Source organism: Mandrillus leucophaeus, unplaced genomic scaffold (assembly GCF_000951045.1).
Source record: "Mandrillus leucophaeus isolate KB7577 unplaced genomic scaffold, Mleu.le_1.0 Scaffold631, whole genome shotgun sequence".
Classification (NCBI taxonomy): Eukaryota; Metazoa; Chordata; class Mammalia; order Primates; family Cercopithecidae; genus Mandrillus; species Mandrillus leucophaeus.
The window spans coordinates 137504-165467 of NW_012106820.1; the positions used below are offsets into that span (position 1 = coordinate 137504).

The 27964-nt window shown below is 38.4% G+C and overlaps 1 protein-coding gene across 1 annotated transcript in view; it reads right to left on the reverse strand.

The window, feature by feature from the left end:
* The window catches only part of MTMR10 (myotubularin related protein 10), a 52986-nt gene extending 25022 nt beyond the window's left edge, over window positions 1-27964 (reverse strand). Inside the window, exons 1-6 of the mRNA XM_012000568.1 lie at window positions 27834-27964; window positions 27171-27231; window positions 13485-13621; window positions 11635-11707; window positions 11007-11149; window positions 4629-4719 (exon numbers count right to left, since the gene is read on the reverse strand). Of these exons, the coding sequence (XP_011855958.1) occupies window positions 4629-4719; window positions 11007-11149; window positions 11635-11707; window positions 13485-13621; window positions 27171-27231; window positions 27834-27893 (565 nt within the window). The 5' untranslated portion in view covers window positions 27894-27964. The remainder of the gene's footprint in view (window positions 1-4628; window positions 4720-11006; window positions 11150-11634; window positions 11708-13484; window positions 13622-27170; window positions 27232-27833) is intronic.

Consider the following 27964-nt stretch of genomic DNA (forward strand, 5'->3'; position numbering starts at 1 on the left):
CTAAGTGGTATCAGAATTATCCAGTGATTCTGATTTTAACAAAGCTCGTTAAAAAGTAGAATGCTGCCGGGTGCGGTGGCTCACGCCTGTAATGCCAGCACTTTGGAAGGCTGAGGGAGGCGGATCACGAGGTCAGGAAATCGAGACCATCCTGGCTAACAAGGTGAAACCCCGTCTCTATTAAAAATACTAAAAAAAAATAAGTCGGGTGTGGCGGTACGCACCTATAGTCCCAGCTACTCGGGAGGCTGAGGAGGGAGAATGGCGTGAACCCGGGAGGCGGAGCTTGCAGTGAGCCGAGATCGCACCACTGCACTCCAGCCCAGGTGACAGAGCGAGACTGTCTCAAAAATAAATAAATAAATAAATAGATAGGCAGAGAGACAGTAAAATGCTAATTCTAAGCCCATATCCTAGAGTCCCACTCCATCTCAGGGCCTTCTCTGGAGCAACGCAACAACTGAAAAGTGTGCCTGTGAGAAGGAAGACTTAGAAGTTGTGGTCTCTCCAGAACACAAAACCTGCATACGGCATTTGTGGCCAAAGCCCAAGCTATGCGATGTTCCAGTGCACCAAAACAAAGACAGCTATTCAACATCAGAAAATCTACGTAACTCATCATATGACTACATGAAAGATGAAAAAGGCTATATTAATGACCAGCTTAGTAAGTGCAGAAAAACCTATGATAGATACCTGTTTATGACTAAAAAAAAAAACCAACGACATTAGCAAATTTGGAATAAAAGGGAATTTCCTTAACTGGATAGAGGGTGTTTATCAAAAATACATAGCTAACAGCATCTTCATTAAAAGCGAGAACTGAAATGATGCCTGCTAATACTACTGCTATTCAACACTGAACCAGCGGTCCTAGCCACACAATAAAACCACCACCACCAAAAAAGAATTAAAAAAAACACACTCAAAATTTTAAGAGTTATGTAAAACAGTTTGGTGATTGAGTCTAGCAGCACTGAATACTTTTTAGTGTTTTGGGCTGTAGACTTTAATAAGCTAGGCTAAGAATGTGCTATTGTTTATGAGATTGTTTCTCTGGCCAAATTTTGTTTCAAGATCTAACTTACACAAATTTTTCTAAACATAAAGTGAGAACATCTATTTATGTTTTCGAAGCATAAAGTGAGGTCCTCTATCGTTTGCTATTTTATCCATTTCTCTTGTTCAAATCCTGTACTTTTCTAAACAACTGGGACTAGGGCTTTTTATATGTTCTATATCATCTTCAGTTAGAGCTCATTACAGAATGTGTAGTGTACATTCAATCTGGTTTTATAGTCCCAGAAACCTGAACGCTTTCCAAAGTTCAAAAGACCGGATACCAGTGGCCTGCTCTGAGTGGATCACTGTGAGGAGTTGGACCAACACAGTGAAAGGTGGGTCATCTCAGGGAGACCTGGCTCCGTTGACAGCCACCTGGCCGAGGTTTTACGACATGCTTCCACAGCAGACTAAGAGTGAAATAGATATTACATGCTCCTGACCTTGGCTATCTTCTGTGATAGCACAAAAGTCTAATCCTATACTGTTGGGGTTATTTTAGAGAATTTCCACTGAATTGGCCAATTGATATTTAGAATGGCTGCAAGCAACAGAAAACACAAGTCATCAATATATGAAAAGAAAGCTTATCACTCTGATGATACTGCAGAAATTAGAAGTCACAAGGGAATAAGGTAAAAAAAGGATTGTGAGTATTAATAAGTTCAAAAGCATGAGTCAACAAAGTGGTTCTTAACTGGGAGATTCTGACGTGTGCTGGAGCCGACATGGCTGTATTTCTAAAGGTTCCTCCAGCAATCCTGATGTATACAGCTGGCTGGAACCACCAATATTCAACAATCATTTATACCTATTCTGAGAATCTTATAAGAACTGACAAGAAACAAACTTTAAAAATTCCTATACTGTTTCAAATGGATTGTATACCTTCTGTTTTTCAAATAAGCATTTTAAGGAAAACCTAATACCAAGATCTATGTTAATAAAAAGGATAAAGTTCACTGAAAATGTACAATTTCTGATGTGAAATTTCATTACAACTTCAGATTACGTCACAGCATCTGTAAGCAGGATGGCTGTCATGAAGCAGAGTTGCTGACACTAGGCTGCAGATAACTTCACGAAACTTTCAATATTTTTGGTCCAGAAGCATAATCTGACATCTTATCAATTCTATAATATGAAAGATGAATCCGTACTTTTTTGACATTATTTGTCCAATAATAATCTGACTGATGAAAACAGAGTCCTCACGGTTTCTTTAAAGTTAAAAGAGAAAAAAACAGAATCATTGTTGTTTGTGCTAGTAGTGTCTCCTGGGGTGTTTGTGCATAGTGATGTTCCAAAGCCTGGATGCTACACATCTTACTTTACTCCAGGATATTCACAGAAGTAGTGGGATGACTGCAGGACCTTTCGGAGATGGCTTTTACTCATGTGATGCTGAATATGAATGAAAACCTGAGTGACTAAGGCCAGCTAAAATATCATTTTCTTAGATAATTGCAGGGGAACTCCTCCAACTTTGGATCTTATTTGTGGAAACAGCTTTGTCACCTACCTGCCTGCAAAAAGGACTTCTTTAATCCAGCCAATGAATCAGGGTGTCATCCAGAAGTTCAAGAGTGGATGAGTGGGCATCTTTCACTCACAAATTAATGAATTCTGACTGCAGTGTGTGGAAATTTCAGGCTCCTTTTGATCTTAAAGATGCAGTATTTATGCTTCTGTAACAGCATGGAAGGATATTAAAGGATGTTACCCTATGAGGAATCTTAACAAAACTATGGCCAGTGTTATGTTTATGAAGTACTTGTCAAAGGAGGAGTCTGAAAGATGTAATATAAAAAAAGCATCCCTGAATATTTTAAGTATTAATCATCACATTTTATCAATAAGCTATATAAGAAGAAATAGAGGAACTGAATGATGTAAATTTTAAAATTCCAGTAGTAGAAGACCTATGGGTGGATAAACTAAAGTACTGTAAACCAGAGATGCCCACAAGGTATGAATGAAGAAAAATGTGGAAAGTAACTGAAGCAGGCATCAGGTTTCCAACTGTAAAACGAAGTTTACTGTCTTTGCTGAGCCCAAGTCGCTACATTACTGTAGAGGTTATGGATCTGTAAACTGGAATGAATCATTTCTATCGGAAAAATAGCAGCATGAAGAACTGGTCTGTATCATAAACAGTTAAGCAGGAATCAAAGACTCACTTCTACAACTCTTGCAACTCTGGGTGAGGATCTTATTGAAGATAACCTTGATCACTGTTCTGTAGCTTGATGGTGATCCCAAGGAGTGTTTACCTGACTAATAGTGCAGGATCTGTAATACTTTATTTTTAGACAGTAAGTGAAATTACTTAATCTTAACTGTATTGCTTAAGCCTAAGTTACAATTATGTACATCTTGATAAGAAAAATTAAGTTACAAATACTTCTGCTATATAATTTCTATAAATATAATACTATATGATAAAAGCTGTTCTGCAAAGCATTTTTTCATGTATTATCTCTACAGTATTAAGGTTTTTTTTTTTTTTTTTTTGGTCCTCTCAGTGCTTAACAGAAAGGTAGGTATCTTTAAAACTAAGGAAAATTTACTTATACGCATGTATCTTCAGATACCATACACTGATACATTTTAATGTATTTACAATATAGTGTTGCTGGAATATACTTTTATTATACCCTTTATTTAAATTACTACCATATGTTTTATGGTAACAAAATACAAAACTTCCAGTACAATTAATAATTTGTATGGCCCAGACCATGCTGGGTGAATGGATTTTTCATTATAAATACACAGCTGACTTATTTTTCTTGCTTAAATAAAAAAACACAGGCTTTGCTCAGTTAACTGACGTGCAGTCACTAACTGACAAAGGGGCTAACAGGAGACATGGTTCTTTGTTTTTCTCTATCCTTTTAAGAGATTTTTAAAAGCCGTTTATTAAAACTACATTTGTACAGAAATAGAACGTACGGAATTGCATGATCATCTGGAATCTTCCTTGGTCATGTCATGACTGTCAGATATATAGACAAAACTATTTACTTTCACAAAAGCTGTCCAGAATATACCTGTCCTTGGAAAAATGCTCATCTTCCTTTCATCAGTATTATTCAGAAATAGAAACTCAGTATTTTGAGAATCTTAATGAAGTTCACAAAGTTTTTAATCACTTTAGCTTTTGCATGAAATCACACCTTGCCAGAAAAGATTATGCTTTTAATATATCTTTTAGTTTTCTGCCAATTTTCTTAAAAGATAAGATTACTTTAACTCAAGCTATCAATTAAAAAGGGTAGGTTATATAGTCTTCATCCTAAAATACAAGCCAATGACTGGAGGTTAAATATATGACATAAGTTATAAGCCCATATTCATAGCATTATAGGTTCTTCTTGGTAACTTGTCAAGAAATAATCTGACAAACTATTGGCTCTTTTAGCATGTAGTGCTTACTTCTCTAAGGTATGAAGCTAGTAATTCTACAATCATTAAAGCTCATGTACTTGGAGGCTTCTGGTAAACATAAGAGTAAAATTTACACACGTAAAATTAGTTACAATATTTAATATTTTCATATTTACCTGAATTGTGGTATTTTTTCCCAACATATTCAAATGCAAAGAGTAGCTGGAGGTCTGTTGGCTGGGAATAATGAGCTATTGCAAGGCATACCTAGGAAAAATTCTACATTTAGAATTTGATTTTAACACACTTAGTTAAATGAAATGTACAATAAGGCCTTGGACACTGGGAGCATCATTGTGGGGCAGTGATTATAGACACTATTTACATGTTTTTCTGTTGACCTAGAATATAAAAGAGCTCCTTAAGGCCAGGTATCTCATTCACTGTCATGCCCTCAAGACACTGTTTATCTTTAGTTAGCACATGGCAAGTATTCAGTAAGTATCTGCTGAGTTAAATTTTAATTGGAAAGTAATTTTAGTCCAATAAAGAAAACTTGAAACTAAAGCAGCATTCTCCAAAAAGTCAGTGACTACATGTCCACTCCAATAAAGGAAGAAAAAAGTTTCATTTTTGGTGGACTATAAAGAATTAATAAAAGGCATGAAACTTTAAAGTTTACACCTCATGGATTTAAAAATCTAAATAGAGAAGCATAATTACAAAAAATTGAAATTAGCAAGAAATTCCAAAAACCCATGGGTGGCTCAAAGAGGTACATCAAAAAAACCACACACACACACATACACATACACACACACACACACACACACACACACACAAAAACTGTGTTTGAGTAAAATGGTTTGGGACTGTGTGCCCTGTGGTGGAAAACGTGCGGGCTTTAGAATCAAATAGATCGGGGGGCCTGAATCCTAGCTCTATCAAGTACTTGCTACATAACATGTGTGAAGTCAATTCCTCTCATCTAGCCTCAGTTTGCTCACTTGTAAAACGAAAGTAATACCTAGGCTGTGGTAAGAATTAACAAGCATAATGCAGGCTAGGCCTTCGGAGGATCTCCATATATGGAAATATGGCTGTTATTATTCTCAACTGCTGCTAGACAGAATGAAGGATGGTGCTCTAGGCTTACAAACCCTGGTAGTCACCAGAACATGGGAAAAACCGCTCTTCAGTGAGCAAAGATGAAAGAAGAAATTTAAGACATATGCAAGGAGAACAAAGCAGAAAAACTTACTTTAAAAGATTAAATATTATTTAGAAGATAAAGTGTTAAGCCAGAATGATATACTTTTGACAGTCAGCGAGTAAGAAAAATTAACTGTTAGTTCATATCAAATTAGTGGTGTTTGGAGTGGGTTGATGCACATTTCATTAACCAGGAAGCATGTGTCAACTTGCTTAAACTACATTTTAAAAGTCTTCTAGAGAATAAACGTTCCTTGTCTAACTAAGTTAAAATATACAAACAAGGGGATAGAATTTGTCATTAGTTTTGGTCAAGAAGAAAAAAAAACCCTGCTTATTAAAACTTACATGGTATCTTGATTCCTCAATACCTATAGGAGAGCTTTCTATGATGGTCCCACTTGCAAAATTTAGGAGTTGGTTATCTATATTCCCATTCTTAATCTTTTCAACAGTTTTCCTTAAAGCATTTCTAGCAGCAAAACTACTGAAATCTGTACCTTGAAAAAGTTCTCATCCTTCTTACTCGTTTGGGCACCATTGATAAGCTTTGTTGCACTTTTCTCTAGACATTTTTCATAGTTGTCCATTTTGCTACACTGCCATAGCCACATCCTTAGGCCATACTCACCTCATGGCACCTCCGAGAGCTTCCTTACATTCCAGAAATCTACAAAACTTAAGAATTACCTTCTAATGATGTAACTTTGACTAACAATTTTGCTCTCTTGATAATCTGCTGTGGTTCCCAGACATCTGCATAACAAATTAAACCTCCTCATTCTCGATGCTTCACAAAACTGGCTCTCCTCACCAGACCACTGTACCTTCCCGATATTCCCTCAGCAATCTCAGGTCAGAGAAAAACAGGTTTGAACACATTCTGTCTGACTTAGCCCCAGCCATCTCCTCTGTCACACTCTTTGCTTGGAAAATCCTACTCCTCTTAGCCAACTATGCTTTCTTGGAAACTATCGTGTCTGTTCAACACTACTCTCTTCACAAGCCTTCCTAGAGGGAGCCAATTTCAGAGTATTAATCCCAGAAACCCATAACAACAGTTTCACTATGAAGTGTCTCTTTAGTTAATTGTGCTTATGTTGCTTTATTTCCAAGGTATTCACATAACAGTTATGTGGATGAGAAGTAGGATATAGGTGGTTCTGTTATACTTCTACCATTAAGGTCAATTCCTTAGATAAATGCCACATTTCACATTCATTTAACAAATATTTACTGAGCACCTACAATGTTGTAAGCTCTGGAGATGCAGTGAACGAAACAGACACTAATCCCTGTCCTCATGAAGCTTACATTCTAGTGGGAAGACAGACACTAAACAAGATAAAGGAGAAAAAATACAGAAAGATAACTATGAATGCTAAAAGAGAAAAATAATAGAGCAGGGAAGGTGAATATGAAGTGTTATAGTGAGAAGAGGGAGGCAGGTTAAAAAGTAGAGAAGGAGACCAAGAAAGACCTCCCTGTGCAGACTTGAGTAAAGATCTGAAGATGTCTGCATTTTGTAGCATAACTTCAGTAGCTTTCTGAAGGTGCTCTGGGTCCAACAGCCGCTACACTAATACTCGTTGACAAAAGTAGTTACCAATGTATTAAGGAAAATGCTCCAAGCCAATAATCATAATGTCTATCACATTCCCAAAACAATTAGAAAGTAGTCACATGCTCTGTTTACAGAAAAGACACTCACGTATCATTGATCATGGACATGTTTTTTTGCGGCCATGAGGCAAAAAAGAAACAAAGCCTATTTTCAAGGCAAAACCCAACACAGTGTATTTTTTTTAAAGCCCCTTAAAAATAGCACAATATCAAATAAGGTTAGGAAAGCAATGAGTATATCCAAAAGCATCTACATTGAAAGAAGTCTATAAAAAACATTGTAAAACTGAAAGTCAGTTGAATTACTGGTTTTTTTGGGGGGTAGCAGAACTCGAAATAAATATACTGTTTTTCAGTAGTTAATTTCAATGTGTAACTTATGTTCATACGACCTAAGGGGTCTCTTTGGGCGCACAGACTAAGGCACATACAAACTTGTGTACCTGGATTGTCTTCACGTTGTTACTGTGGAACATTCTAAGACGAGAAAGCAGGCCAGGGCCCCATTCTTTGCACTTTTACATACACGCTATTTTAAAAACCTAAGTACAAATTCCCATCTTCCATCCTAAGAGTTTTTGAAAGATGTGAAATAGTTCATTTGTCATGGCTACCATAGGAAATGAAGAAAATGCTGGTATTAAAGACATTAAATTATGGCAAATATTTTACTGGAGAAAAATAAGTAAACTACTTTTAAATCAATTTTTGGACCAAAGCTGATAATCTTCTCTGGACAGAAGCCAGAAGTACCCACAGTGGATGGTTTCTTTTCTAAGATTACCTGTGGTACAGTACTGAAGAAGCTCAAATCCAGGAAACACTCAAACCTCATTAAGTTCTATCTCATTTGCAAACACAAGTGGCTTCCTTTATTTCTGTGGCTTGAAAGCCACCAAAAAACAGTACCAGACTCAAGTCAAAAATGACAGTTCATAAAAAGGCCAACTTGTTCTTTAATGAGATGCATGGAATTCACCTCTATAAAGTATTCCTGAAGAAGTGGTTCACAACCAGCTAATCAGAGAATAAAGTGGAAACAAAAGGCATATATTTCGCTTGTCATGCGCATGTATCTATATATTTATCTTTATCTACACAGACAGATATACAGATAAATCATGAAAAACAATCTTTATTCTTTTGCCCTTCAGGTTTGAGCAAAGGCTCCGCAAAAGAAAATAGTGGCTCTTAAGCTGCTATGAGGTTAGATGTCCAATTCTGCATCATCAAATTCCTTCTTTCTTTATACAGACCTTTTCCAAATATCACTATTTTCCTGTGACAGCTGGAGGATAATAAGGATGAATATTAATGATTACAAGTGCCCAAAAGCAAACTAATTTTGTCAGAATACAATTGAAACACCACCACCAAGACAACCAGAAGGGTTTAGAGCATGTAACAAAATGTGAACCAATTTAGTATTTTCGAATTTCATTTTTCAAAACAAAAACATATATGCCTTAGGTATTTCAAAATGAATCAATGGTTTACCCACCAGAGAACTCCAAGTACGCATTTGGTCATTTTAAAACAACTGATAAAACAGCAAAACATTTTCCAAAGAAAACAGTATTCAAAGCTTCCAGGAGGTAAAAATGAGCCATAATTTCCTAACCACTACCGAATTTTAGATGAGAACCTTTCACTTGAAATAAAAGAATATGCCATAATTTTTGCTTTTAACTCGCAAAGCCATCAAAAGTTTTGGTAGCCACATACAACTTAACCCTGTGTTTGAAACGTGTAAATCAGAAAAAAACTCTATATTCTCATTGCATCTGTTTTTTTTTTCCTGCACCCTCCCCTGACCTGCAACCACCGTGGCTATACAAAAGACGAAGACTCACATGCTTTTTATATTTTAGGATTCTGGGGAAAAGATTTTTGTCTGAAACTTGGTCTTAAGAGAGGGCATATGAGGGACTGGCTTGTTTAGTGCAGTTGGTTTAGTATGGCCCTCGTCATGAACCAGCAGCACAACACATAGGGGATATTCTGAATTTCCACATCACTTACTATGCTCTGTTCATCTGGAAATGAACTATTTGTGCAGATACATCTTTTATGCTGCCACTTTGTACCATTACTTTTCATTTGTTCATGCTTTATCTTTTTTACTAGATTTAAGTCCTCTAGGGCAAGAAACTGCATCTTCTCCTTCTTTCCACTTGCAAAATTTAGCACACTGCCTCAACATCAAAAATGACCAACAAATACTACAGATGGTTCAAGAACTAGGCCAAAAATTACTATTTTCACTCATTAAAATAGTGTCAACTGAAAAATACAGTAAAAGAGGGAGAATTTAACTTTCCGAAAGAGATCGGATCAATTGCATCGATTTCTTCCTTAGGAATATGCTGTACTAACTCAATCTAGCAAGTTCTGTGATGTCCCTAATTTTGAGATGCTACACATCTTAAGGTTTTCATAAGCAGTTATTTGATGCTTTGATCAATTAAATTACAAATATAAATAAGCTTGAGGAAGTAACCTGTCTGAAATATTTTATGTACATCATGAATTCTGAAGTCCTTCTATATAAGCATAGGCACTTTAAATTACTAAAATGCCAAAATCACAAACAGCACAATCGAACAGGTCAAAGAGGCTTTAAGAGTCATCTAGTTGAATTTTCAGAAACGCAGCATGCTGAGACATGGTTATACAGACTATTTGAAAACTTTTACCCATAGAGGAGCCTACAACCACTCTACTCTGCTAGACAGTCACATATTTTCAGATGTATTTTCATATATTCATCTCCTGCTTGCCTTCCCGTGAAGAAACTGTTGGTTCTCAATCTAAAAACAAATCTACCACCTCTTCACCAAAGTATATGAAGACAGCTGCCTTACAATATTTTTGCCAGCCTCATTTTGGTATCAACAGAAAATTTACTGCAGTCAGTTGACTGACCATGGAAAACAAAGGCACTCATTGCTTGGTGGTGCAAAGGCTACCTCCATTCTGAGAGAAAGCTACTTCCTATTCTACTAAGATACTGTTGCTCTACTTCCATACACACGCGCAGGCTTCCTACTGGAATGTGACTACACGGGGGGCATATTAGGTCTACCAACTTCACTCCTCTGGCAAAGCAAAGCATGGAAAACATGCCCTTGACTCTTACTTTACAAGTAGGGTAGTAAGACATTATCTGGAAGGCTGGGGAAAAATAAGGCAGTTAAAAAGTTACTCGCTTTAAGTTGCCCCTGCTGAGTGTCACTCAATTCATAATATTTCTTTAAACCACTAATAATTACTAGGCCTTTCCGGTAACTATATATTTACCTAAATCTTATGTAACGTAAGTCTAGCTTACAGTTTGTTGGTAAAGTTCTGCAGTACTGAATTAAAAGCCTAACCAAACCTTAATCACAGTATATTGCCAACTTTTCAACCTTTTTAACCAAGAAAGAAACTGACAAGGATCTTTATGTAAAAAAAAAAAAAATGCTAATTTCCACGTAAGAGTCTTTAATATTTTAGAAGCTGATAAAAAATTATATAGAACACTTTAAAACAGCCATAAACCAATCCAGGAAAATAGTTCTATTAATATGAACTTGGCTTTGACTTTACTTAAGAAAATGTCTGATAACTTCCCCTAAAAAACATCTGAGCAATTGAGAAATGAAAACTGCCATACAGAATTGAAATCAGTAAATACAGTATAGAACCCAGAACTTTATAAAACTTAACAGTATTACCTTTTTAGCACTTTCGGGACCTGATTCATCAAAGCGAAATCTGACAATTCTGAAATCTTTACAATAAATAATTAACTCTGTTGGATTAAATTTCAGTTTCTGGTTGGGGCCTAGGACTTTCTGCTTCCTCTTGTGGTCATTTACTAAAAAAGAAAAAAAAAATAGAGAAAATAAAATGCGTAACAGTTATTTCTTGTTACTAACCCTTTCGTACAAATTCTTAGTGAAAATAATTGGAGGGTCACCCATCACTTGAGCTCTGCTTGTCTAGAAGAATGTTTCATACTTGTCTGTAATTCCTAGAACTTGGAGGTTGGTTTTAACTTTGCTTTGGAAGATATTTTAAATGATTATTTGCATAAAACCACCATTTAGATACATTTAATGATTAATTTTAATTAAAAAGAGAACAAAAAACTTAGAAACTATGAAAAGTTATATATTTCTTATCTTCCTTTTAAAATAATTTATTGACATCTCCCTCTTTATGTTCCTGGGACTCAAAAACATGGCAAAAGTAAACTTACAGAAATAAAATGCCAATCCAAGTATTTTGAGAGGTGTAACTTTTCAAATAATACTTCCAGAGTGGAATCGACTTTTAGAGTATGTACGGAATACTACGTACCTGTGACAATTTGCTCAATACATGTTAAAGGGACATCATGTTCACCAAGAAGAAGGTTTCTGTAATGGAATTTCTGAAATAAAAAATTATATTCATATTAACTCTTTTCCCAATAATCTCACAATGGTAGTACAGGCCTTATATTGTGACGATAAACTGTGACAATTATCTCTGAAAAGCACAAAAAGTTTTTGTCTAGGTAGCTAGGGCCATTCCAATGTTGACAGACAGAAATTAGGCTAAAATGTACACACAATCTTATTATAGTATCTAAGATATGGAATATCATCAATCACTTTACCGGCAAGCATTTGCAAGTCTAGATCTGGATAAGCTGGCCACAACATATTAAAGAAAAAAGGGCTCTTAGGTCATCAACTTTTAAATGGGTAAAATCATGTTTGATTTTTACAATGGAGATTTTAAAGTGGAAAATAACTATCTTTTTAAAGCACAAAGTCTACTAGAAAAAAAAATCTTTAGAAAAAGGTTTTGCATGTTCAAACTAAGGACATAGTTAACACTATTAATCTGTTGTCAGTAGGGCATTGGTTTACTTTTTCCTAATAGTGGTACTGGATTTAAGCTGTTCCAGGTATCTGCTTCTCATTTACAGTGAAGTCTGGGGCCAACGAATGAAGCTAAAAACAAAGAGAAACATCCAAGCCTACATCCAAACAAGCTACTGTCTCTACACAGTGGGTATCTTTAAGTGCCTTAAATTTAGTCTAAATATACCTAAGACTGTAATGAACACACAAATATACAGTACAATAAATATTTGTACAGTATAATAAATTATGGTAAATTAGTGAATGACTACATGAAATATACGTACACTAAATTATTAGATCCTTAAATTTAAAAGTTTACAGTTCATATGCCAATATTTCATTAGAGAACAATTACTATAAAGAAAGATCCAGGGGTAAATGTGTGTAATACTTTATAAAACAAAATAGAAAATGGCTGACAGAAAAGTCCAGGGTTTTTAAGTTAAGCAAATGAATGCTTGAACTTCTAAAAACCAAAATTATATGGACTATTACTTTCTAGTAAGAACATAAAATAGCAAGAGGGCTATTAAAAATTTTTAGATTATAAATATTCTTCACTCTTCCTAGAAACTAGAATTTAACTTTTTAGGAAAAGAACTCAATTTTAAGAAAAAATGGTAGGCTGGGTGCAGTGGCCTGTACTCCAGCACTTTGGGAGGGAAAGGCAGGCAGATTGCTTGGGCTCAGGAGTTCGAGACCACTCTGGGCAACATAACAAAACCCCATCTCTACAAAAAATACAAGTTAGTCGGGAGTGGTGGCAGGCACCTGTAGCCCCAGCTACTCAGGAGGCTGAGGTGGCAGGATAGCTTGAGCCCAGGAAGCAGACAAAGGTTGCAGTGATCCAAGATCGTGCCACTGCACTACAGACTGAGAGACAGAGTGAGATCCAGGCTCAAAACAAACATATCAAAAACCCAACAACAAAAAAACCTATGAAATCAGTAAAATGTGTGGCATTTGTAAGATCATTTAGCAAATAGCTTTTTCTTTATGTCATTTTTATAAGCGGGTTAAAAGATCTGCAAGAGAGGGAATAACTTCCTTAATGAAAAGGACATAACGAACACAGAGGATAAAGCAAGGTGACTTACAATCCTCCAACTAATGATACTCCTCAAGCAAGTTCCAACATTCTTCTTAAACTATATTTTAAATCTTAATATAATTTATCCCAAACATTGTATTACCTAATACTTTTACTATAATTTTTCCATACCTATGTTTTATATAATATGTACCACTAAGAGTTGAAAGCCTGATACAATGAAACAGTGTACAAATAAAACACACCTGTAATGGCATTGGGTCATCTGTAATAAAGGAAATTTTGAAGTTACTGCATATCAGCTTTCCCCACAAATCGTACTGGCTTGTGTCTGTTGCAATGCATTTTCTCACAAAATTGACTTCATTTACGACAATTTCTCCTTTAAAAAAAGAAAAATATTTGTAAGCTACTTTGTCACAAAATACCAACGGTCTTTGTGGGACCTAGAAGGAGTGTTTCATGAGGACAGCGATGAAGACAGTAAAAACACTCACCGATTGCCCATCAGGTGCCAGGCACTGTATGCACTTTACGTCCCCATAAAGCGAACAGTAATGACAAGGCACTGTTCTCCAAGGTGTAGAAACTGAGGCAAAAATAGCCCAGGGGTCTGAGCTGGTTAAACTAGAAAGGCTGACCTAACTGTATTTTTTTCTATGCCATACTACCTCTCATTATTTATCTGCTGGAAGACTTTCTGGAGAAGAAATAAACTACATCAGCTCCTTCAGAGTATTACTTGATGGAATATTTGTGTTTTATTAACACACGACTTGATCTCTCAAACCAATGTCTTTGATCCCTTTTGTACGGAATGAGAAACAGAGCTCAGTTTCATTGAATGTAAAATGTATTCCATAAAGCCAAATCAAGTTTCCTTCTGCACTCAGATTATAACTTAGTAGGCAACAAAACCTTATAGTTCTGAGTTAAAAGGAAAGATTAAAAGAAATAAATATAAGAAACCAATATAAAAGTTATAATGTGCTTTTGAAAGAATACTTTTCTACAATTTATTTAAAGTTTGGTCATCATTAAACTTTAATTTCAAGATCTAAAAGTCAACTAGACCCAGAACATTTTAAGCCATCTGTCTCCTGGGTCAATGGCAGAAAAGTGAGTGTACTGATCTACTTTGCCTATTTCTTTCATTATAAAAACTTTTAGCACTGATAGAATGTTTGCTGACAAACTCCAAACTCCTACCAGTTCATGAAGAATGAAACTATAGTCTCATGACAATCCTCTCTTTAACAAATAGGTTATAACAAATTTCAGTTGCAATAATAACCTTTATTCGAAGTTCTTAAAAATGTACAAGGCTAGTTTTAGAAACTGCTCCTTAACATTTACTTAAAATCTGCTCATGTCAAATTCACAGTGCAAACAGCTTGAGTTAACTTCCATTGTGAAGACAAGCCTCCCTCACATGGCTGGGAGCCCTGCACACCCAGCCAGCTACCAGTCTTCCTTGCCCTCACTGCTCTGCCCACAGTGGTGGCCTATTAATCCCTTATGGGATCATGCTACTTCCCATTTCATGGAATATTCTTTTCTTCTACCTTAGTCCAACCACGGGGGAATGGCTTTAAAAAAAAAAAATCTTCCTATCTAAATTAAATTCACATATCAAAGCATTGTATTTCTAGCACTCATCATAGCTACAATTATATTTATTTATTTTTTAATTAATGCCTACATTACCCTCAGGATTACATGCTCCATGAAGGTAGAAGATGGACTAATTTTATTCACTGCTGAAATGTTAGTGCCTAGAACAGTGTCTGGCACAGGGTAGGTGCCTGTTAAGAGTGCTGAATGCAAGAATGAATAAAACCACTTCATGACACATGGTTCTGTCCACCATGAGTTGGGCAGAAGTTGTTCTAGATAAGAAGAGAAACTAGTAGTAACTCAATATGGCTAAGCAGCCAAGCTGGCTGGAAGATAAGGGCTGTTTGGGTAACTGATATGTAAGTTAGAGACAAGCCACAGAACTGCCACTGCTTGCCTAAATATGCATTAAAGAGCTATAAATAGGACGTCTGTCCTGTCTGATTCTTTCAACAACCTGTAAAGTAAGGAAGGCAGATGGTTTCCTTAATTCACAGATAAAGGATTTGGACCCAAAGAGGTTAAATCACTTTCCTAAGATCTTAAAAATAAGTAGTAAACTTGGCACTTATAACCAAGTGTTCTGACTTCAAATCCAATAGTCTTTCCCTATAATTACATACAATTAAATGTACTGTAGTGAGATATAGCAAGTACCAAAACCGTATTAAAGTTCAAATATTGGCCTTAACTGAATTCTAATGAGAAAAAAATTTAAGATGACCAAATAATATTTATATTTATATTTATAAATATAATATACATATATACGCACATTGAGTAATTCAAATACATAAAATTTAAATCTTCTCTAGCTCCTTGAACAGAAACCTTACCAAATCCCGTATCAGATTCTGGGCCACTGAGTACTCAACCCTCTCTCCTCTCTAGTAAATCTTAAATACTAATTATAAGCGGGCCCTCAATTTAAACAACTAAACTAACCATGCCAGTTCAGACAGAGGACACAGTCCTGTAACACTGACTTCTTTACACGGAATCATCACATACTGTGCCACCTTAGCAAACTCATCTAAAAACAGACTCTTCAAACATTGCTACAAAAATTCATCCAGTTCTAAGACTTATGATCCATACAAACTTGTTATGCATGTTATACTCAAATAAAAATTCACTTAAAGGCTGGGTGTGGTGGCTCACATCTGTAATCCCAGCACTTTGGCTGAGGTGGGTGGATCACCTGAAGTCAGGAGTTTGAGACCAGCCAGGCCAACATGGTGATACCCATCTCTATTAAAAATACAAAAAAAATTTAGCCAGGCGTGGTGGTGCGTGCCTGTAGTCCCAGCTACTTGGGAGGCTGAGGCAGGAGAACTGCTTGAACCCAGGAGGTGGAGGTTGCAGTGAGCTGAGATCCTGCCACTGCACTCCAGACTGGGTAACAGAGCAAGACTCCATCTCAAAAAAAAAAAAAAAAAAAAAAAAAATTCACTTAAACAAACAAACTACCATATGATTTCAGGTTCCTGAGAAGGGAAGCAGAAGTAATAACCGGAAGGAAGACACAGAGCTTGCGTGGTAGGGCCTTGTGGCCACACTAGTACCATAAACAAACTGTATTTAGGAGTATAATGCCCTTGGAAAGCCCTTCTTCTCTACAAGTCAGATTCTTCTACTGATGCACAAATGTTAACGTATCAAAGCCCATAAATGCAGTGAGAATGAGACAAAGAAAAGGAGGAGAATATACTTAATGGGTCCAAGGGATGGTAAACCATGACCCACAGGTCAAATACAAAACCTTGTTTTTGTAAATAAAATTTTAGTACGACATAGCCATAATCATTCGTTCATGTGCCATCTATAGCTGCTTTCACAGGACAAAGACTTGAGTACTTGAAACAAATACCTTATGGTCCGCAGAGCCTAGAACATTTACTGCACTTCAAAGAAAAGGTTTGCTGATCCCTGTGTTAGAGATGGTTACTAAAGTGACAACTCTTAAGATTATCTGAAACAAGGCTTAGAAGATACAACTGGGCATGTCCCATCGGAAAGGTGAGAAGTGAAGCACCTGAAAAGCAGATGTTTTTGATGTGCAATGTTGTAGCCATTTCAAAGAGCTCTGGAGGACCACTCACAGGAGGGATGAGGACAGACAACCTTCCTGCTAGAATGTGTCCATGCGAGTCAAGTCAAAAGATCCCGTTCTCACCAATGAGCCACAGCACTCAGCAGAAAGTAAACATGGAAGCCAGGTTTAACTGCTGTACTGCCCACACTCCATCAACAAAAAGCAAAAGCAAGAATCTGGAAATGAACTCCGAGGGGCTAGAGTCTGAGACAGCAGAATGAACTCAGGCTTGCCTTAATAAATATACAAATAGAGATGCAGTAACAGACGTGTGTACACCTGGGTTGGTACATGTGTGTATGTTTTCTAGCTCTGCCCTCTGAAAGTGCTACAAGCAGTGACACTCCAGCAACAACATGCACACTCAGTACCCAGATCTTGCTTTTAAAATACTATTTTCCAATAAAAAGAACTAGAACTCTTTAGAGAAATGGCTGATTCCAAGGCTGGGGCAGGGGAAACAGAAGATGAGTCTGTAGACTCCAGGAATGCCAGGATACCAGAAAATAAGGAAGTGGGGCTGAAAAAAAAGAATGGGGATAGCATTTCCAAAGGATACAAGAGCCAACACGAAAGAACTTCCAATGGCCAAAGCTGGAACAATCTGAGCAACAAAAGAAGTAACACAAATGCCACATTAGAAAGTAAATTAAAAAGTATCTGCGAATCCACGCTGTTGTAAACAGATGACTGAATAATAAATAAATACATGGGGGAGAAGAGACAAATCTTCCTTACAGAAGAATTCCAATTACTAAATGCAGGAGGAGTAAGGGAAACAAAATCATGATTAGAACATTAAAGATCAAGAAACTATCACGGATTGACTCAATGACTGCTGTGTGCAATATGCATTGATGAATGCTAAATTCAGAGAGCCAAACTTTAAGGAGAAACAGGTTATTTGTATAAGCACAAGGCTATCTTCCCAAAAGTATTTACTAATTACGTGGTACTTTTAAGGTATGCCCACAAACTCGTGATTCTCCTCCCTCCAGGAAGTGGAGCTTAATTCCCAATCCCCTGAACGTGGGCTGCACTTAGTGATTTGCTTCTAACAAACATTATGGAAAAGGAAAAAGTCACTTTCTAGAGGAGAAACCTGACAGATACCACTTTAAACTGAAGTGATCAAGGTTAACATCACCAATAACCAATCATGTTGATGTCTTGGGCCTGCTCACATGACACAAGGGCAAAGGATACCACCTCTGTGGGTCTTTCCCGAAATCCATAACCTCTGCTTAATCAAAAAGAAAACATCAGACAAATCCAAACCAGGAGGCGTACTATAAGACACTACCTGAACAATAAAAGTGTCAAGGTTTTGTTGGGGAATCTGAGGAAAGGGTATCCACAGATTCTTCTGTTATTTGCAACTTTTCTCTAAGTCTGAAATTATGTCTACATTTTTAAAAGTCAATTTGATGACGCTTCTAGGGGGTGACTTGTTAGAACAGAAATCTAGTCATTATAAAATTATTCCTTTTGTATTAGTATATTTCTATGTTTAAAGAGCTTTAATATGTATTATTTGAGGCAAAATAAAAATCTCATTCACGCCTGTAATCCTAGCACTTTGGGAGGCTGAGGCAGGCGGATCACTTGATGTCAGGAGTTCGAAACCACCTTGGCCAACATGGTGAAAGCCCGTCTCTACTAAAAATACAAAAAATTAGCTGGGCCTGGTGGTGCGCACCTGTAATCCCAGCTACTCAAGAGGCTGAGGCAGGAGAATTGCTCGAACTCAGGAGTAGGAGTTGCACTGAGGGGAGATCACGCCACTGCACTCCAGCCTGGGTGACAGAGCGAGACTCCATCTAAAAAAAAAAAAAAAAGTCTAATTCAATAGAAGAAAACACGTCAAGGTCTTGAAAGACGAGATTAAAAAGCTGTCACAGACTGAGACACTGAGAATAAGGAGACACGACAACTAAATGCTATGTAGTATCCTGGATGTGAACCTGAAATAGGTAAAGAATATTTGTGAACCTAGGGAAATGTGAATAAAACTAGGCAAATGTGAATAAAACCTGCAGTTTAGCTAATAGCATCGTTAGCTTCTTAGGTGAGCTAAATTGACCAAAGTTACATAAGCTATTAACATTAGCGGAAGCTGGCTGAAGAGTTCACATTAACTCTATGCTCTTTTGTACAACTCTTACAAATTCAAATTCATTCCAAAATAAAACTACTAAAGAAAAATATAAACAAGGGACACAACATTAACAACAGCCAAAAAAAAAAAAAGTGAAAGAAGGACTCTCTGGGCCAGGGTCTTTGGGTCTTTTAAGCGTCACACAGCCTTTTCTTACAGAATGGAATGGAAATGAGTCCTTGGAAAGGAGCAAAGAACAGAAGTACAGAGGGATACAGGGGAAGAAGAAAGAAAAGAAGGGCACTTCTGAGGATGTGCTACAATTGGGTCTTCCTATTACGGTAAGTGTCAAGTTAGTGACATGAGTTTTATTTGATAATGCTAAATTTTGTTCACGCAGAACCAGTCTTTAAAATATTTGGGTCATGTAGCACAGCTGTCTGCTCACATGTTATTTGCTCATAATTAAAAAAAAAAAAAAAGGAATGCTGAAGAGGAGCTGTCACAAGCTCCTGCCACGCACTGAAACACTGTGGACCAGAAAACTAGCTTATAACTAGCTTATACCCAGGGAAGAAAAAGAAGACACAAAGTGGCCTCTTCCCAGACAGGATACATAAAAAGAAGGTGCTGAGACTGCTCTTGTTCACATGTTAAATTAGTGACCTTGAAGAGAAAACTCTTAATAAAAGCCTCAAAGTTCTAGAGGACCTGAAGTTTTCAGGGAGACTATATGCCTGTGCTTTTTATGCAGTAAAACGGTGCTGTGCCAGAGACGGCTGGCTGGCCTGATTGTGAGACCCACCAGACTCATCTCTCCCAGCTCTGTGCTATGCCATCAGCCATGGTGGGACCATTTACACCACCAAGCACTTCCCAGGATGCCACAAGGAAGCCTCAAGAAGATAGAAAAAGCAGGAAATTAGCTTCAGTGTGTGGTAAGCAAAAACTTCTAAATTAGAAGATGATGAGCCAAGGGTTTCTACCACCACCTGGGAAGAAATCAAGAAATCCAAGTTTATTTTCTCAAGACCCCTTCATCTGTAAATATAAATGAGAAGGCAAATGTAATTACAGTTAATAAACCTCCAAATGATATGGCTAGGAAAGTTTTTAACTCCCTGAGGACCTCAAAACCATGTTGTATTATCTTTCCTAACACCTTATGTATTTAGAAATTCAGCACATGTTTGATGGACACAAATAATGTTTCCCATACATTTTAGCTTGGAACACAGTTTAAGGCAAAGTCTCACAGCACATGTGGCTAATTAACCAGTGGGATGTGCAGAGGCCAAAAGCATAACTTAACTTGGGCTTTTCACAGTAGGGTGACTGCCCCAGTTTGCCTGGGACAGAGTGGTTTCCCTGTGATGTGGTACTTTTAGCACTAAAACCAGGGCAGTCTCAAGCAAACTGGGACAAGCTGGTCACCCTAGCTTTAGGTAAATTCAGGAATTAAAGTGGCTCAAAAGTTATTACAGGAAATTGAAACTGTGGAAGATAAACACAAAATCTTTAATGCTGGTACTAACACACAATATAAAAAAGCAAGTACCATATCCAGTGAGTAGCACTCAGGATGGGGCAGGAGGAAGGGTATACTGCAGATCTCAGGAAAAATTGTAGAATGAAATCTTGAAGGAAGAAGAGCATTGAGATAGCAGAGAATGTGTGATAATAAATAGTAACAAGGTCCTAAACAAGGAATAAGGCATCTGGAAGAGACCAGGGAACCAGCTTGATTGAAGTTGAGAAATGAAGTCAGTGAGGTACAGTGTTAACAAATTACAAGGTTAAAGAATTTGGATTTTATCCTGCTTAAGTAGGATTTTATTTATGGAGGTTCATGAATGGTACTGATAAGGATAGTGAGGAGTTTGGAGGGGTAACAAAATGCTGGCCTAAGGTACTGCAGCAGAAGCCTAAGGAATGGACAGCTCCAAACATTCCTAAGCCTCTATGGGTAAGGTATAAAGCTAACGCTAAGATAGTACAGTTACACTGTTCACTGTTCTGAGGGTGTGTTACAAGTCCTTTGGTCTTTCAAAAACAATGTATTCATAAATTAAAATACTACAAAAACCAGTCTATAATCATCTATGAAGCCTACCTACAAAAAAGAATTACATAAAACACCTAAAAGATAAAGTCTTTGCCTTTAACAAATTCACAATCCAACTGAGGAAATAAGACGTATGGTGACGCAGAAAACAAGAACAGTATGGGCCAGTGAGCATGTAAAAAATAAACAAGACATCTATACAACAATGGCTGTTTTCATTTCCCAGATGGCCCGTGGTTGTATGCTTTTCTGATCTGATTACAAAAGACTCTGACAATCAGTGCATTCACTATCTAATAATCTCAAGAAAGAAAGTGCTGTGAGCACCGTAGATGGGAACAGGGAAAGAACTGAGCCGACGCACAGCCTCAGCACTCAGCTCAGCTTGACTTCTCAACGGGCACTCAAGATTTAGAGCACAAGCATTTGTTTCCGGAGATCTTTTTGACACCCCTGCCCTACCCCAAATCTGGCTTAGGTGACTTTCCTCTGAGCTTTCACTACCTTTTCTCTCCTCTACTGAAGCATCTCCCCAGTGAACCGAAACTGTCTAAGAACAGGATCCCATCTCTTCCGCATTTTACCCTTCTGCCAAACTGCATCGAGCACACACTCAACACCTGCAGAACAAATTCGTTATTGTTAGTCTTGGCATTTCAACTCTTCTCCTTTACAAAAGAGCACGCCCTGGAATGAGAAGACGGCAAAGGCCATCAAGCCCCACTCACTGCAAATCTGAAGTCCTCAATACAAAGCTGCTGGCATTTCACCAGCCTCTGCTTCGGCACAGCCAGCAACAGGAAGTCCACTGCCTCCCCAAGACATTCCATTTTCTGGCAGCTGAAATTATCTGAAAGTTCTTCCTCACGCTGGGTCAAAATCTGTCACCGTTGTGAAAAGGGCAAAGACAAGGACAGGGCTCTTTTCACCTCACTAGAGAACTCCCTCTAGGCTGACATCCAATCTACTCCCCAACAGTTCCAAAGCACAAATCTGTACCCTAGTGCCACCAGTGCAACCAGGTGGGCTGTGCTGCTGAGCAGTTAGTGTCACAGCCTGGGAGCCAGACACAGAACTCTGGCTCTGCCTTGCTAGCTGTGTGACACTGGGCAAGTTACTTAACCTCTGCAAACTATAGTTTTCACATCTGTCAAATGGAGATAAACTGGTATCCTAGCTTACAAGGCTGTTATGAGGATTAACCTGTAAGCTGTATTAGTTAAGGATCTTAGTTCAAAGTATGTTCAGAAACATGCCTGGTAACAACTTAGCAAAAAGAAGAATACAAGCCTTTTGTGTCAGCTGGACTGCAAGACAATGAAACCCAGGGACTTCAACACATTAGTACACTCCCTTGGAGTTCTTCACTCTTCAACAGATTCTTCTGGAACTGCGGCCACTTGCAGCAATACCAAAGAGCACCTCTTCCCTTAGTACCAACCTGACTATCCAGAGGCAGACCTCTGTTCATGTTTGCAGTCCAGGGTGGGTTATTATCCTTGCTGGCCACACTGGAACCCAAGGTTGGGTGTAGTTAGTTAGGGCAGGATAATTTGTCAAAAGGAGGAGGATGCATTTTTCAGAGGATGGTGGAAGGCGGCTGGGTGTGGTGGCTCACGGCTGTAATCCCAACACTTTGGGAGACCGAGGTGAGCCAACTACTTGAGCCCAGGAGTTCAAGACCAGCCTGGGCAATACAGTTGGACCCCATCTCCACAAAAAATACAAAAATTAGCCAGGTGCGGTGGCACACGTCTGTAGTCCTAGCTACTTGGGAGGCTGAGGTGTGAGGATCACTTGAACCCAGGAGGTTGAAGCTGCAGTAAGCCGTGATCACACCACTACAGTCCAAATTGGGTGACAGAGCGAAACTCCGTTTCAAAACACACACACAAAAATGGCGGAAGTACTCCCAGGCAGACAAAATAATTACTGTTCTCTGTGTGAGTGCTCACAAAACTGTATCTATAGTATTACAATAATCTCATCTTATAGGTTCTAGTTTAGATTCCAAAAATCAGGTATAGTGCAAAACTAATTTAAAGGACCAATATAGAGTTTTTAACCTTTTAATTTTGTTAACTTAAAAACTTTTTTAAAGCTACAGCTATTATCACCAACATTTAACAAAAAAATATCTATTCCAAGTAGGTTAGAACATAATCTCAGAATAAAACACAATCTTTAAATCAAATAAATTTAGCTTTATTAAAGAAAGCTGCACTTTTCTTAATTTTCTCATTTTGACCAAGGGCTGGTAAAAACTTCATCCAAATCTGATATCAGGCCCTGGCTGGAATCTGGGAACCAGTGATCCAGGTCACAGTCTTCTACCTTGTCAACAGGCAGCTTAGAGCTCATCCCAGGCCTTTCTGCAATACAGGCACACGACACCTCCAGCACTCTCCCTATCCAGGACAGATCTGGCACCCAGGAGATACTCACATCCTCACCGAACCGATCCACCAGTCCAGCAGCTAAACAGGGCACAGTCTGGCATTACATGCTCTTAACAAATACATGCTGGAACACAAACATATACACACACACACACTTTAAAAGTCAAACTCAATTTTCAAGTATTGGAGTGATTTTACACATATACAATATAATCACTGAAAGAATGAAATTCACATAATGAAAGGAAGATAAAGAGAAAGCCTACACAAAAGCTTACTACTTCGACAGAGTACTCTATTTCAATTCCAGGCTCAGACATAAATCTCTTGAAATGTCTGGCATAAAATAACACAGTCTTCCCTTTACTCTTAAATCTGAAAGTCAGTCTGTGTATGTGCATGGCTAAGGTAACAGTTTAAGCCAGGTGGTCTGAGGGGTCCTTTCGTTCAGTCACTCAGTAAACATCTCAGTGTTTATCACATTTCTGCACCTTGTGAGGTATCAGGACCACAAAGTTGAAGTAGGCACAATATCCATCTCAAAGAGTTTCATGAATCAGGAAAGCTGAAAATTACTAACATAAACCACAATCTAAATTAAATTACTAGTCATTTTCTTCTGTTTTCTTTACTTAACAAAAGATGAGGATCATTTTGAATTTAGCCTTAAGTTCCAACAGTGCACATGGTGACCGCACACAAATAAACAACTGATTTTGTGTTCTAATTTTCATCTGCTTATTGAATTAAAAGTTCAAACTTTGGGCAACTGAAGTAGGATACCCTTGGACCCAAGGCATTATGCCAAAGCAAAGCATGCAATACCATCTCTCTAGACAATTACTTTTTTTAATTAAAAAAAAATTTTTTTTAGTTCTGGGATACATGTGCAGAATGTGCAGGTTTGTCACATAGGTATACACGTGCCATGCTGGTTTGCTGCACCTATCAGCCAGGTCATCTAGGTTTTAAGCCGTGCATGCATTAGGTATTTGTCCTAATGCTTTCCCTCCCCTCACCTCCCACCCCCCACTCCCCACCCCCCGACAGGCCCCGGTGTGTGATGTTCCCCTCCCTGTGTCCATGTTGAACAATAACTTCTGTGTCCCTGTATATAGCCAAAGGTGATGTGGCCAGGTTTTCTACTGATTTCTGATAGTAACAAAGGCAAGAACTGTATTATTCACTCCCTCTTAGTAAAAGCCCTAGCCTAGTCTAGGTCTTCAGATCACCAATACTTCAGTTACTTTCCACTTGCCTTCCAGATTTCATGGGTAGAGCAGTAGGCTGCAGGCCAACAAAGAGCAAATGGTGGCAGTGAGAGATGTGACAGGCAAGGTGAAGCAGGAAACAGAGACCACAACATGGTGGCCAGACAGAACACAGCCAGGATGGGTGCAAGAAGGCCAGAATGAGAGGGTAAGAACAGAAGGGGAGAGGAAGGAGGCAAAAGACATCCTAATTCAGGACTGGCTAAATGTTGGGTAAGAATAAATCAGGTACAAACAGAATGCTGGGTGATAGAGCCGTCACGTATGCTTGTACAGATTTCAGCTATGATTTGGCTGCCAATGCAATAAAAATTAACACAAGTCAGAGAATTTCTTAATGCACAACTAAAAAGTTCAGACTTAGTGTTACACCTCTTTTAGAATTTTTCTAAAAACAATTCGGATTTAGCTGCCATTTCTGGGACAAGAAAAGCATAGTCAGAAACTGGGTTTACAATTTCCCCAGAAAACTCTGACTTTTAGTAATTTTATAAAATTGATAAGCCTCAGTGAGAAAGTTCTTCAAGTTTATGCATACTTAGTAACACCTTCTATTAGCATATAAATTTAAAAACTAATTTTTAAAAACCGGCCACGTGCAGTGGCTCATGCCTATAATCCCAGCACTTTGGGAGGCCAAGGCGGGTGGATCACCTGAGCGCGGGAGTTCAAGACCAGCCTGGCCAACATGGAGAAACCCCATCTCCACTAAAAATACAAAAAATTAGCCAGGTGTGGTGGTGGGTTCCTGTAATCCCAGCTACTTAGGAGGCAGAGGCAGGAGAATCGCTTGAACCTGGGAGGCAGAGATTGCAGTGAGCCGAGATCGCGCCACTGCACTCCAGCCTGGGTAAGAGTGAGACTCAGCCTTCAAAAAAAAAAAAAAAAAAAAATTAAAAAATTTTTTAAAAAGTAAAAAACAAGCACTGGCATTTACAGTTAAGACCATGTTGTTTCTGAGTGTGAAATCACAGTATGCAGAGTGGAGGAATCAAAGCCTAAGAATCAGGCCTGTTGAGAGTAAAGGAAGTCAAAGTTCAATAGCTCACAGGCGCTCATTCAAAATGAGTACTGTTTTTCATCCCTGCTTTTTAAATGCTAGCTCAAAGTGACTAAGACTAAAACCCAGCGCACAGGGAGCAAGGGTTACTTAGTAATTCTACTGTTCACTCTGAGGAAGAGTACAAATGATTAATTAGTACACACTGTGGAGTGAAAAGCACTAACAAAATCAAGGGAAAAGATTTATGACTCCCATAGTAAAGTTTAAGAAACACTTTTTAAGAGTTAGCATCTATCATATGGAACCAAAGTTTGGTGTTTTTAATATTTTGTCCCTATACAATATTTAAAATTTTAAAGTTTCCACATTTGTTCAATTTTTACCTACAAAATTCGAATTATTTTACTAGATTTGGCTTTAAGTAATGAGTCAGATTTTACAATGTTCATAGTAGCCACAAAAACCAGAATTTGATTTCAGGTCTAAAACAGGCTTTCCTAAGTATCTGGCTACTTCCCCCTAATAATTGCATTAAACAACCGACTTTTCCTAATTATTATACAACTGTTATACAATTCTAAATGCCATACCAATATTTTCTATGCTCTAAAACAGACTCCTTTCTGCCACCAATCCCTACTTCTATCTCTAAGGTCACCCATAGTAAATTTTGTTCCACAGCAGTGATTCTCTATTGTGAGATTTTTGTCCCCCAGAGGCCAGGGACAAAAAAAAAAAAAAATTGGCAATGACTAGAGGCATTTTGGTGTGGTAACTAGGTCGCAACTAGGTGGTGGGGAATAAGGGTACTACTACTGGCATCTAGTGGGTGGAGACCATCTCTGCTGCTATACAAAGGGCAGCCTGCCCCTCCAACTATGAATTATCTGGCCCCAAATGTCAATTAAGTGTCTCTGCTGGGAAAAGCCTACTTCTAAACTGAAACAAGCAAATTTGCAAATACAGCTGACAACTTCAAAAAACAATTGCCAAGCAAGTAATTCAAAGTTCACCGAGCTCTGTTATTTGTATAGAGACAGAAACATAATAAAGGCCTCTTTTTATACTATCAAAATGCATTAAAATGATTTGACTATTAACCATTAATGCCATAAGTGGCAGACAAACACGTAAGCAAAGCGTACTTTTACTACCCAAGCAATTAAACATATACGTATTTTCAAAAAGAAATTCAGGAGACAAAAAAGGAAATGAGGTAATGACATTCTTGACAGTTCCATTTTCTCCTCTCAGTCACTAGATTTTTAACTGGAGAAAGTTTAATGAGAGAAGGGAAGTTAACCACATGATACTAGTCGGCAGAACAATCTTAGACCAAAATACATTGCTAAAGTATCTGCTAAAATTCTAACTAACGTTTACCTGGCAAAAGGACTGGCTCCAGTTTTTTAATCTTCGGTTCCGAACTGATCTTATCGTCAGTCTGAAACACATGAGCAAAATAAATCAAAATCTCAATCCCCCCACCCTCCGTAAAACGCTACAGCAAATATTTTCTAAGTGATGACACAGGCAAAAGACACATAGCCCCCATTTAAATTCTTTCACATATTAACTGAGCTCTTTTAAAGATCTGCTCATTATCGACTTGGAAGCCTGATAATAAAAACTACTTAAACGGCCAGCGTCGCTTCCAGGTGTTCACATTTACGACAAACGGGTAACCACCTCGACCAGTGACCCCAAGCGCTGCAATCACGCTGGCGGTCATAGGAGGGACGGTCGACGGGTTGGAAACTAAAGAAAACCCCAGCTCCCAAGGCTCCCCTGGGTCTCAGCACTCGGTAAAACTACGGAGGACAGACTTCGGGCAGAGAATGGCTGCAGAAGAGTTGTACAAGTTTTCGCCGAGCCAGTGGGGGCTCCCGAGAAGGCGCATTTCGCGGCGCCGGGAACCAGGCAGCCGCGCGGCTGAGGGCAGGGAGACGCGCGCAGCCTCTCGGGGTCCTCCAGTTCCCGGGGGTCGGCCTGGAGGCTCCACGGAAGCGCCGAGGAGAGAGGCGCTCGCGGGGAGGGGTTGTTTACCTGGGGCGGCGGCAGGAGGTAGGACCTGAAGGTGGGTCTGGGCGGCTTGAGGGAGAACATGGTGCCGCCGCCTCTTCGCCCTGTTCCCGTCGCGGGTCAGCTGCAGCGCCGACGCCTCCAGGCGTAAAGCT